Genomic DNA, 11135 nt, shown 5'->3' on the forward strand with positions numbered 1-11135 from the left:
CACGCCCAGCTGATTTTTTGATTTATTGTAGAGATGAGGTCTCGCTGCCCAGGCAGGTCTTGAGCCCACGGGCTCAGGCAATCCATTCACCTCAGCCTCCCAAAGGCGCGGGATTACAGGCTGACCACCGAGCCCGGCCATCTTTCCTTCTTAAATGGATGGTGGCCTTGCTCTGTCACAATGACTCTCGGAATGGTTGAGGCTGTTGGAGTTAATTTCTCTCTCCTCCCCATCTCAGGCTGTGATGTGAAACTGGGGTACTATTGCATGTCCCCAAGTAAACACACTCATTCTGGGTTTTAAAACAGAGAGGCATTTTTATTGTTCAAATTGAGACACTTTTGAGAACAAGAGGGGGTATTAATAATAATAATAATGCTTTAATAGAAGGCAGGATTGGGGACTGTTTGGGGCAAACTGGAACATAGGGTCACCCCGTTAGAGAGCAGTGCTACATTACCCAGCAGACAGCTCTAGGGTGTCTTTAGAGTACTGGCAAAGTTGCAGCATCTCCACTTTTGGGGGACATAGGACTCCTAGCCATCATTGCTATTTTTTTTTTTTTTTTTAGTTGGAGTCTCACTGTCGCCCAGACTGGAGTGCAGTGGCTGCTCCCAGCCACCGCAGCCTCGACCTACCGAGCTCCGGCGATCCTTCCGCCTCAGTCTTCCGAGTAGCCGGAATTACAGGCATGCGCTATCATGCCCGGCTGATTTTTTTGATTTATTGTAGAAATGAGGTCTCGCCAAGTTGCCCAGGTGGGTCTCGAACCCGCAGGCTCAGGCAATCCACTCACCTCAGCCTCCCAAAGACGCAGGATTACAGGCTGAGCCACCGAGCCCGGCTTCATCATTGCTATTTTTACTGAGAGTCTAGTGTGAACACATCTCTGGGTATGAGGGGGTAAGAGCGTGATTCAAACCTGGACCCTACTCTGCCAGGGGTTTGCAGCCTGGTAGCACTGCCAAAGGTGTGCACATCAGTCTTCACTCCCATGGGCAAATGTGACAAGCACCACAAGCCAGGCATAAAGAGAGTGACTCCTGTCACAGAAAGGGGTTTGAGTCAGGAAAACTTCACGGGGAAGGTGTCAACAGAACTGGGTGTTTACAGACGAGCAGGAGTTGGGTATTCAGAGGGTCCAGGAAACCTGTCAGTGGGAGAGGGAACAGTCTGAGCAAACACACTGGGTCAGGAAAACTCAAGATGCATTTGGGAAATGGCAAATCATTCTACTCGGATTAGAGTGTGCCCCTAATTCTTCTGCTGAACTCATGGAGCCGCTCATTCATTCATTCACTCAGCTTGTGTGAGTACCCGTCAGGCAGAGATTGGTCACAGCTAACAAGTTCACAGTTGGCAGAGGAGAAAGACAAGTAGATTGGTCAGGAAGATGCCAGAGAGAGCCAACTGTGGAGTGTTTGGGTGTAGATGAAAGGCATCTACTGAGTCTCAGGGCTCCTTTCTTCCTGGGGCCCTCCAAGGCCTGAGGACGGGCCCAGCGGTGATCCCCCCCATGGCCACACAGAGTTCTCAGAAGTAAGGTCTATCCACTGTCATTGGCTATTTATCTATTTAAATATTATTCCCGGCCAGGCACAGTCATTCATGTCTGCCATTCTAGCACTTTGGAGACTGAGGCAGGAAGATTGCTTGAGCCCAGGAGTTTGAGGTCAGCCTGGGCAACCTAGCAAGACCTTGTCTTTACAAAAAAAAAAAAAGAAAAAAGAGCTGGCATGGTGGTACATGCATACAGTTCCAGGTGCTTGGGAGGCTGAGGCAGAAGGATCACCTGAGCCCAGGAAGTTGAGGCTGCGGTGAACTGTGCCTGTGCCACTGCACTCCAGCCAGGGTGTCAGAGTGAGACCTAACTAAAAAAAATATATTATTTCTGTTTCCCCTTATGTAGATGGTGACATGGGGGCTGTGGACATCTTTGGAAACTAGCTAAGAGCTGAGTTCAGATACATTTTGTTTGGGTTCTCTGAAATATACATCATGTGGTTTGCAGTCTTTTTTTTTCCTCTCTAGCTAGGTCATCACTAGCAGAATTACTGCACATGGAGAAAGCAACTTCTAGATATACTCTCTCGCCCACGAGGCCGGCTCACTGACCTTGTGGCATCAAGAGGTAGGACTAGAGGCTGATCCGTGCTGGGAGAGTGTCCTGTGGGGCTGGCACCACACGCAGGTGGGTGGTGGAGCCGAAAATAGGTCTGAAACGTGTGCAACCAGAAACTAAACTTGGAAAAAGTCTTCCAAATTTTATGCGTTTCCCCAAATTTGATTAAAACAGTCTTAAAGATGTATGTGACATTACCAATAATAAGCTGTGAAGCCGAAAATAAGTCTTTGAAAGTATCAATAATAAAAGGGAAATTTTGACTTATCTTGCCAGAGGAAAGACCCAATTATTTTGATGTGCTGCATGTTCTCACCGGGACATGGTGCTTCCAGGTTGCTGAAGGCTGGGTTGCCACATGCTCTCCCTTTCCTGCTTCTCAGAATAAACTCCGGGTTCCCCAGTTCCTTCCTGAGCTTCCTTAAATTGGGGCTCAGAGCCCCACGTCTAGGAGACCTCCTATGATGATCCAATCTGATTGCCTGGATTCGAATCCAGATTCTGCCACTGATCAGCTGGGTAGCCTGAAGCAAACACTCAATCTCTCTGAGCTTCTGTTTCCCCATCTGTAAAATGGGCACAACACCAGTGCCCGCTTCATAAGCCTCGAAAGGAGTGAGAGGGTGCAGAGAAAGCCTCCTCCCAGTACGAAGCAGAACAGTGAGCCTAGCACACGTAAGACCTAATCAATGGTAGTGATTAGTATTATTATTATTATCAGACGTAGTTAGGGAGCACAGTGACTGTGGAAACATCCTGCAGATATGGGGAAAGCACCTTCCCAGTGTGGCCTGGCAAACGGCAATTATTTTTCCTAGCCATACACATCTCAGGTAAAGGCATGTCCTGCATTACGGATCTTCACAGGCCCAATGGGGACGGCACCACAGCCACACATGCAGTGGCTGGTGTTTCTGTGGCCTGTTTTGTCCCAGCAGAGTTGGGTGCCTCAACGACTAGCCCTACCCTGTCGCACCTGAAGGGCACAACCCTTCACACATTGTCCCTCTCCTTCCCACTCCTCTGCCCTGTCTGCTGATTTCACAGCAAAGCCGAAGCTGACTCGACTACCCAGCCCTCCCACCTTCCTTTTTGCCTTTCCTTCCCTGCCTTTTTGTCTCCCTGGCTCCCTGCCTCCCTCTCTCCCTCCCTTTCTCTTTTCCTCCCTTCCCTCTTTTCTTTCCCCTCACAAATATTTATGGTGTCTTCCATGACTCTAAGACTTTAGGAAACTCACAGTAAAATGTCAAAAAGAAATTTGGAGGGACTGACATAGGGTTACCGACTTTTTATTTTGCTAAGTAGTACATTAAACACACACACACACACACACACACACACTCACCACTCCTTATTACCACGATCCCATCAAAGAAATGCTATTTCCATGTCCCAAAATAGAAAGGACATAGTCTTTAGAAAAAAAGGACAGTCATTTATGTGGAATGCATTTCGTTTTTAAAAGAACACAGCATTTTCCTTTTTTCTCATTTTGTTATGAACCAGCAAAAACTCTGGGCATCAGATCTCACACAAATATTAGAGAAGCAAGGTAGTGACAAGAATAATATAATGAATGTCTATTGGGTACCAAATGTGGAGTGTAACAGACTCTGCTATTTACTAGCTGTGTGACCTTGGCCAAGTTACTGAACCTCTCTGAATTCCAGTTCCTTCACCTGTAGAGATGGGGATGTTGCTCCTTGCTCTGCAGAACATTCCAGGGGTCCCTAGGCCCAGGGAGGAGCCGGCTGCATAAGAATCACCTGGGAAACTTGTTAAAAATCAAGATTCTTAGCACCACAACAAGAGAATCTGAGACAATAGGCCTGTGGCAGGATCCAAGAATTTATGCTTTTAAAAACATCCCCCAGGCAGAATGTTTCTGAGGAGCAGCTCCTGACTTTGGGTTGGACATTCTGCCTACTCAACTCATGAGCACGTGGTCTTAGAGCGCTGATGGGAGGTCTGAGGAAGACCCTTGGGAGGAAGCCTCCTAGCCATGTTTAGCCATTATGCCCCCCCATCTTCCCCTTCTCAGCAGCGGGTACCTCCGTCCACCTTCGTGGCTCTATCCAGAAACCCCGGGGTTATTCTTTCTCTCTTTAACCTTCCTACGCTGTCACCAGCCCACCCCAAGTCCTCGAAGCCATCTACTTCTCTTCACCCCCCTTTTCCCCACCACATGGTCTAAGCCGCCATCATCTCTCACTGCCGTTGCAAGGCCTCCGACCTGTCCCGTCTCCAGTCTGTGCTCCACACGATGGCCTGAGTCATTTTTTAAAGACATGACTCAGTATCATTCATCTTCTTCAAACCCTGCTGTAGTGGCCAATGCTCTTGAGATTAAAAACCTAAAGTCCTTAATGTGGCCTCCAAGTTCCACGTGGCCTGGCCTCTGCCCACGACTCTGGCCTCGACTCGCACCTGCCTCCCTCCTAGTCTCCAGGCTCCATCAGTTCTTCACAATCTCTTGCCTCAGGACCTTCAGGTGTGGCCCCTTTCTCTCCCATCCTCCTTCCTGACCAGCCTTCTTTACTGAATTGGCTTCTCACACTGTTTGGGGTCCTGCCTAAATGATACTCCCTTGAGGACTTGTGACATATTGATTCCTGTTATAGAGTTCTAACAGCATCTCGGTTTTTTTTCTTCAAGTCCCCTATCACAATTTGCGTTTGTGTGTGTGTGTGTGTGTGTGTGTGTGTGTGTGTGTGTGTGTGTGTGTGTGGTGTGGTGTGTTTCAATTATCCATGTTCCCCACTTAAACTATTCTATGGACTATGACTATTCAGCTCACCATGACATCCTCAGTATAATGCCTGGACAGGTAACTACTTAATAAATACATATTTGGCCAGGCAGGGTGGCTCACGCCTATAATTCCAGCACTTGGGAGGCCAAGACGTGAGGATGGCTTGAGTCTGGGAGTTTGAGACCAGCCTGGGCAACATAGTGAGATCTTGCCTCTACAAAATAATAATAATAATAATAATAAGCCAAGCATGGCGGCATACATCTGTAGTCCCAGCTGCTTGGGAAGTTGAGGCTGCTGTGGGCTGTGATCATGCCACTAAACTCCAGCCTGGATGACACAGTAAACCCTTGACTCAAAAATAAACACATATTTGTTCAGCAAATGAATGAATGATTAAAGAAATGAACGTGCATCCTTCTGGCCGGGGTGACTGAGGAAGTGCCCAGTCCCAAGAGACCCTCGCCATCCACAGTACAGGAGAACATCCAACCCTGAGCTAGAACGTGGGTGGTCTGCCCTGGCGTGTCACGGGCTGGTTTTTTCTCAGGAGTAAGCAGGCAGTGGAAGAAAGCAGGATTTTGCAACAGAATCATCACAGCCAGCTTTTGACAGGGTGGCTTGGGTTTCGCGAGAACATTTGCTATGGGGACAGGTTGCTACCAGATAGTACAAAGGTCAGACATCTCCTCGGTGCAGTGGAACAGGTATGGACAGATTCTGACAGGCCTGGGTTCCACCCTTGGCTCTATCACTTACTTGCTGTGTGACGTTGGGCAAGAAGTCTGACCTCACTGCGCCTCAGTATATTCAACTGTAAAGAAGTAGTTACTTTTCCCTGTGAGGGTAGCTATGAAGATTGATGAGACAATGTCTGCAGGAGACCTAGCAGAATGTCTGGTACATAGTATGTGTCCAATAATAACACGATCTCATGAGACTGTAAGCTCCTTCAGGCAGGGGCCATGTTTGTTTTTGACTTCACAATTCAGTGTCTAGCACAGAGCCTAACACACGTAGATGCCTTAGGAAGTATTTCTTAACGATTTAATACACGGTCAAATATATCTTACTTTGGTAGGATTTTCCTCTTCCAGAAAGGATTCCCTGTGTATTAAAATTCTCCCTTCACCAAGTACTCAAACGGATTGATTTCCTTGTGGGCAACTTAAATCCCTGTGTTTTGAAATCTCAGAGCTGGAGGATTAACGTGTGTTTGTGGGGGTGGCACTGCCTTGAGTCATCCCTGAGACCCTCACTGTCCCCTGTGCTTGTAGAAGGTGGAAATTCATCAGCCCCAATTTGAATGAGAGGCTGGAGCATCCAATCAATGGAGAGAAGGATTGCTGTTTGGTTCCAATACCGTAGAGAGCACAACTGTTTCTTTGAAATTGACCTTCATTTATTTGGAGGGGAAAGCCATTAGTTCAATAATGGCTTCCTGGTGCCTTTCAGCATTTTAAAAGATGAAAGATTGGGAGCGAGGCAAGGTTCCAGTGTTTTCTAAACAATGCACTAAGCCCAGCTACTGGTTGGCAGTCTGCACTTCCTTCTCCCTGCCCCCACCCCCAGTTCCCCCCACCACCTCAGCAACACACATTCTCAGTGGCCCAGCCACTTCTGGAGACCCTGGCCTTGCCCAGGTGGGTGGAGGTTAGTCTTTATTCGAATGCCAGGCAACTGAAGATTCTCGTGGACATCTTGGGCATGGCCCATGGGGTAGGAATCCTGCTCGATTCTCTGTCCCTCCCTGGCCTGCCTCCAGAAGCCAAATAAAAAAGGTCCTTGTTTGGTGGAGTCTCTCCCTGCTCCTGAGTAAGTGAGCACTGGTCCCTGGTTCGACTTGGTCTGCTGCCACAGGGAAAGGGTGGGGAGGATGTGGGGAGTGTGTCACAGGTGGGGTGAGCACAGCAGGGGACTCTGCTGGCAGCCCAGCCCTATTCCCAAAAACAAAAATAAGGGATGAGGGTAAACAAGTGGGGCCCCTGGACGGAATTCTGGAGGGGGCACGGCTGTTTTCCCTCCTTCCCAGGAGGGATTCCAACCCTCCTCTCCCATGGAGAAAACAAACACAGCTATGGAAATATCGTGCCATCCAGGCACCTGAAAGTCTATCACCATTTGGACATGGCTCCTACCTGCCCTTCTCCGCTTGCCAACTCCTGTCTCCTCCAGGTCTGCTTTCTCCCCTTATGAGTGAAAAGCCCTTCATGGAAAATTTAGAATTTGGAACCTTCTTCAGATTCCAAAGGAGTTGTTGTGCTACATCATGCTACTTTTATTTGGGTGTTCTTTCAACTCAGAGGAAGGAGAAACCCACACCTGCATTTGCTAGAATGCTCTAAAAAATGTTACTTAAGCGCCTTCTCTGAGTGATGCTCTTGAGTACCTTTTGGAGTCCATCCTAAACCCAAGACCTGGAGTCCACATTCCTCACTTGCTGGGTGTTCAGGAAAGAAAGACACGCATGGAGCTTGCTCAGGGGTGATGCACTGGGAGGGCTCAAAGAGACCATGACACAGACAGTCAGAAGATTTTCATGGCAAGGAGGATAAACAAGCTCTGAGAGTATCAGGGTGGCAAGAGCCTCTCACCTCCTACTGCATGAAGCTGAGGACCTGGGATGCCAGGGGGACAAAGTCTCAGAAAGGCACAGAGAGAAGGGAGAGAGACAGTGGGGGTGATGTGAGTGAGAAGAAGCTGAGGGTGAATCAGTGGCTGAAAGGCAGGATTCAGAGAGAAGTCACATCATCCCACACCACGTGTGGCTGGGAAACGACTAGAGCTTTCCAGCCCTTAAAATCTTGGCATCCAAGGGAGCCAAGGGACCCTCTGGCCAGGACTTCTCAAAGTCTGGTCTGCGGACCACCTCTTCAGAATCAGCCGATGGGCTGATGAAACATGCGGATTTCTGGGATCCATTTGATTTACTGAATTCGATCCTCTGGACTGGCCCCAGGCAGCTACATTTTTATCCATTTTCCCAGGTGATGCTGATACTTATTTAAGTGAGAGATTTCTTTATCTAGTTTGGCCCCCTTGTTCTCCTGATGTGAGATCTGAAGCCCAGAGAGGTAAGGCAACAAGCCTAGAGTCACAGAGTTAATTAATGGCAGACCTCAATTGGGAACTCCATTGCTCCAGACTGCCAGAGCAGTGCTCTTCCATTTCAGCATGGTGGATACTTTCTCACCTGCTTGAGGCTGTTTCCCTTGCCCCTAAAGCCCAAGTCTGCACCTTTGATCCATTCCTGCACCCTGCTGGGGCCTTCTACTGCCTGATCATGCTCTGGTCACAGCCTCTGCAGGCTGGTGGGCCGGGACTCAATTCTCTTCTGTGCCTTTAGTAACAGGCGTGGGATTGGCAAATGAGCAGAGAAGGAAACACACAGTTATACCCCAGGGGAGAGTGGGGCTTGGTCTGTAATACTGGTAGCTAACTTCATTGAGCATTTGCTGTGTCCCAGAAACTGTAAGTTCTTCTCACGCATGAGTGCAAACCCTAGGGAGCAAATAATAATTCATCCCATTTTGCAGATGAAGAAACTGAGGCTCCCACAGGAGCTCGTGGAGGCTCACTACCCAAGGTCATGCAGCTAATAAGAGGTCAGATCACTTCCATGTACAGCCATGGTCTTTGTAATGGCCAATGCAATGTGAACCGACATCTACTGCTAAGCCTGCAAAAGCACTCTGAGGTCTTGGAGAAGAAAGGTAAGCTTCTCTGCAGTGGGAGGTGATCACTCCTGGGGGTAGAACTTCAAACCTTTCCACTTAACGCTAACCATGGAAAATATTTCTGATAGGCTTTAGCCTGCAAGCCTGCCTTAGAAAAGACATGGAGAATAGATTAGACAGGTTTTTTCCCCTTTATCTCTTTCTTTTTAAACGGAAACTCTGAATACCAATTTGCTTCCTTTCCATCTGCCTTTTTCTCTTGAAAGCAGAGTATCTTCAGGATTTCTAGTTGCTTGAGGGCTTTGATTATACTTGGTTCTGACTGAGACCCTGGTGTGACCGCAGGCATATGTGGCCCGTGGCATGTGGCAGCTGTTAGCGCTCCTGAAATCATGGCGTATGACGGTGCCATGATCACCTCCCCTCCATTCATCTTTTGTAGTGTTGTCCAGAGAGAGGGGAAGAAATTGAAGCAGATCAGCACCCAAGGGAAGGACAAGGGTTTCCAAGTCAGGTGGACAGCATGTCACAGGTACCCTTACATAGGTTTACTTAACCGGACCCGGCTTCTTCCTTAGAAAAAAATTCAGGTAGCCCTTTGAACAATCCAGTGAGTAGGACCACCCAACAAAAAGAAGATGGACACATTTTTATAAGAAGGAAAGCATGCACTGAATTCCATCTTACCAGGATTTGGTGAATGACAGCTAAAGGGGAGGGATAACTCTCATTTAATTCTGAACATTCCACAAATCACCAGAGTTAGGTATATTTCGGGGTGAAAACTGAAAACGTGTGACCCTCTGGTCATCTTCTTTTTCAAATCTCAAGCTTTCAATAACTTAAAGGCTGGTAAGGGCCAGGGCTGTTAAATGCCCTTGTTAACTGGTCATGGACATAGTGCACTGAGGTGATAGCCGCCCGTGAAGGCAGGAGGGGGAGAACACAGCCTCTGCAAAGCTCCTGAGAAGCGTGGCCTCTGCAAGCGCCCTGAAATGCTGAATGAACACCGCCTTTCTGTGTACGAGCTGCCTCCCTGCTTCCCCAACGCTGCGTCTGCAGTAACTACAAACTATTTTGTATGCTGCATTAGTGACGCTGCCTTAGCCGACACATCATTACTACTGAAATAACGCCAGTGTGCTATTCAAGCCCAGTGTCCTTTTTAATTATTAAACCGAGGCTGTTGAGTGAGTCATCCCACATACCAGATTCGTCTTCCGTGGTTCTATTTCTAGCGGCTAGTACCTTCGCGTGTTCCACTAACACCTGAGTTGGTTCTTAGCCAGCTCTCCAATCTGCAAAGCCTTTGCAGAACAAACAATATTATCCGCTCTCCAAATACACTCAGACGGCATAAGAAACGAACCTCACGGAAAACTTTAGAGTAAGCTCATCTCGAACCCGAGATCTGCAAATGCCCAGTTGCCCTGGGCCGGTCTCCAACTTACCAAGCGGTAGTGCAATGAAGAAGGGTAGCCAGCACAGGATGAACATACCGACCACAATGCCCAAGGTCTTGGCAGCTTTCTTTTCCCTGGAGAACTTAAAAAGTTTGACAGCTATGGAACTCCTGGGGTTGTGGCCCTTGGCCTTGGTGCTGCTGAGGGTGTCCTCGTGAAAGTTCTTCGAGTGGATCCTCAGGGTCAGCTCCTTGGAGTTGGACATCTCCTTCATGACGCCCGCCTCCAGGTTCTTGGTGGTCCTCTTGGCCACGATATAGACACGGCAGTACATGACCAGAATGACCGCCAGGGGGATGTAGAAGGAGCCCAGGGAGGAGAAGAGGGCGTAGAAGGGTTCTTCGGTGACCCCACACTCCTTGTCATCGTTGGGCGCCGGCTCCTTCCACCCGAGGAGAGGCCCGATGGAGATGACCGTGGACAGCACCCAGACGCTGAGGAGCGCCAAGATGGCCTTGCGCCGGGTGACCAGCGCGGGGTACTGCAGAGAGTAGCGCACCCCGATGTAGCGATCGATGGAGATGGCGCACAGGCTCAGGATGGACGCGGTGCAGCACAGGACGTCCACGGCCGCCCAGATGTCGCAGAAGATCCGCCCCAGCACCCAGTAGCCCAGCACCTCCAGGGCAGCGGAGAAGGGGAGCACGGTGAAGCTCAGCAGCAGGTCGGCGATGGCCAGGTTGACGATGAAGTAGTTGGTGGGTGTCCGCAGGTGCCGGTTGCAGGCCACAGACAGGATGACCAGGATGTTGCCCACGATGGCAAAGAGGATGAAGGCGCCCAGCACCAGGCCCACGGAGATGGCCCTGGTGACGTCCAGCTGGGGCAGTGTGGAGTTGCTCGAGGTCTGGTTGGGGCCAGTGAAGTTGGCATCTTTCAACTCTCCCCAGTGGGCAGGTGCTGATGTGTTGTGGCCGGGGTCCAGGTCGGGATTCATCTTAGAGTCCGCCCTCCATAGCCAGGGGCTGATTGCGCTCGGAAGGGCTGCGGCCGGGGCTCTCAGCTGCCCTGAAACTTTGCCTCCCCCGTGGTCTTCTTCTTGCCCGAGGCGCCCTCCCGGCGAGGCGTCATGTCCCCGGCAGCCCGGCCCGGCCGCAGGGCTCCTGCCTGCACCGCGCGGC

At 49.7% G+C, this 11135-nt stretch overlaps 1 protein-coding gene across 1 annotated transcript in view; it reads right to left on the reverse strand.

The window, feature by feature from the left end:
- The window catches only part of ADRA1B (adrenoceptor alpha 1B), a 53490-nt gene extending 42363 nt beyond the window's left edge, over nt 1-11127 (reverse strand). Inside the window, exon 1 of the mRNA XM_008057637.2 lies at nt 10003-11127. Coding sequence (XP_008055828.1) covers nt 10003-10951 — 949 coding nt within the window. The 5' untranslated portion in view covers nt 10952-11127. The remainder of the gene's footprint in view (nt 1-10002) is intronic.
- Between the last annotated feature and the right edge of the window lie 8 nt (nt 11128-11135).

The sequence above is a fragment of the Carlito syrichta genome, unplaced genomic scaffold (assembly GCF_000164805.1).
Source record: "Carlito syrichta isolate Samal-C Ts95f unplaced genomic scaffold, Tarsius_syrichta-2.0.1 Scaffold303084, whole genome shotgun sequence".
Taxonomy (NCBI): domain Eukaryota; kingdom Metazoa; phylum Chordata; class Mammalia; order Primates; family Tarsiidae; genus Carlito; species Carlito syrichta.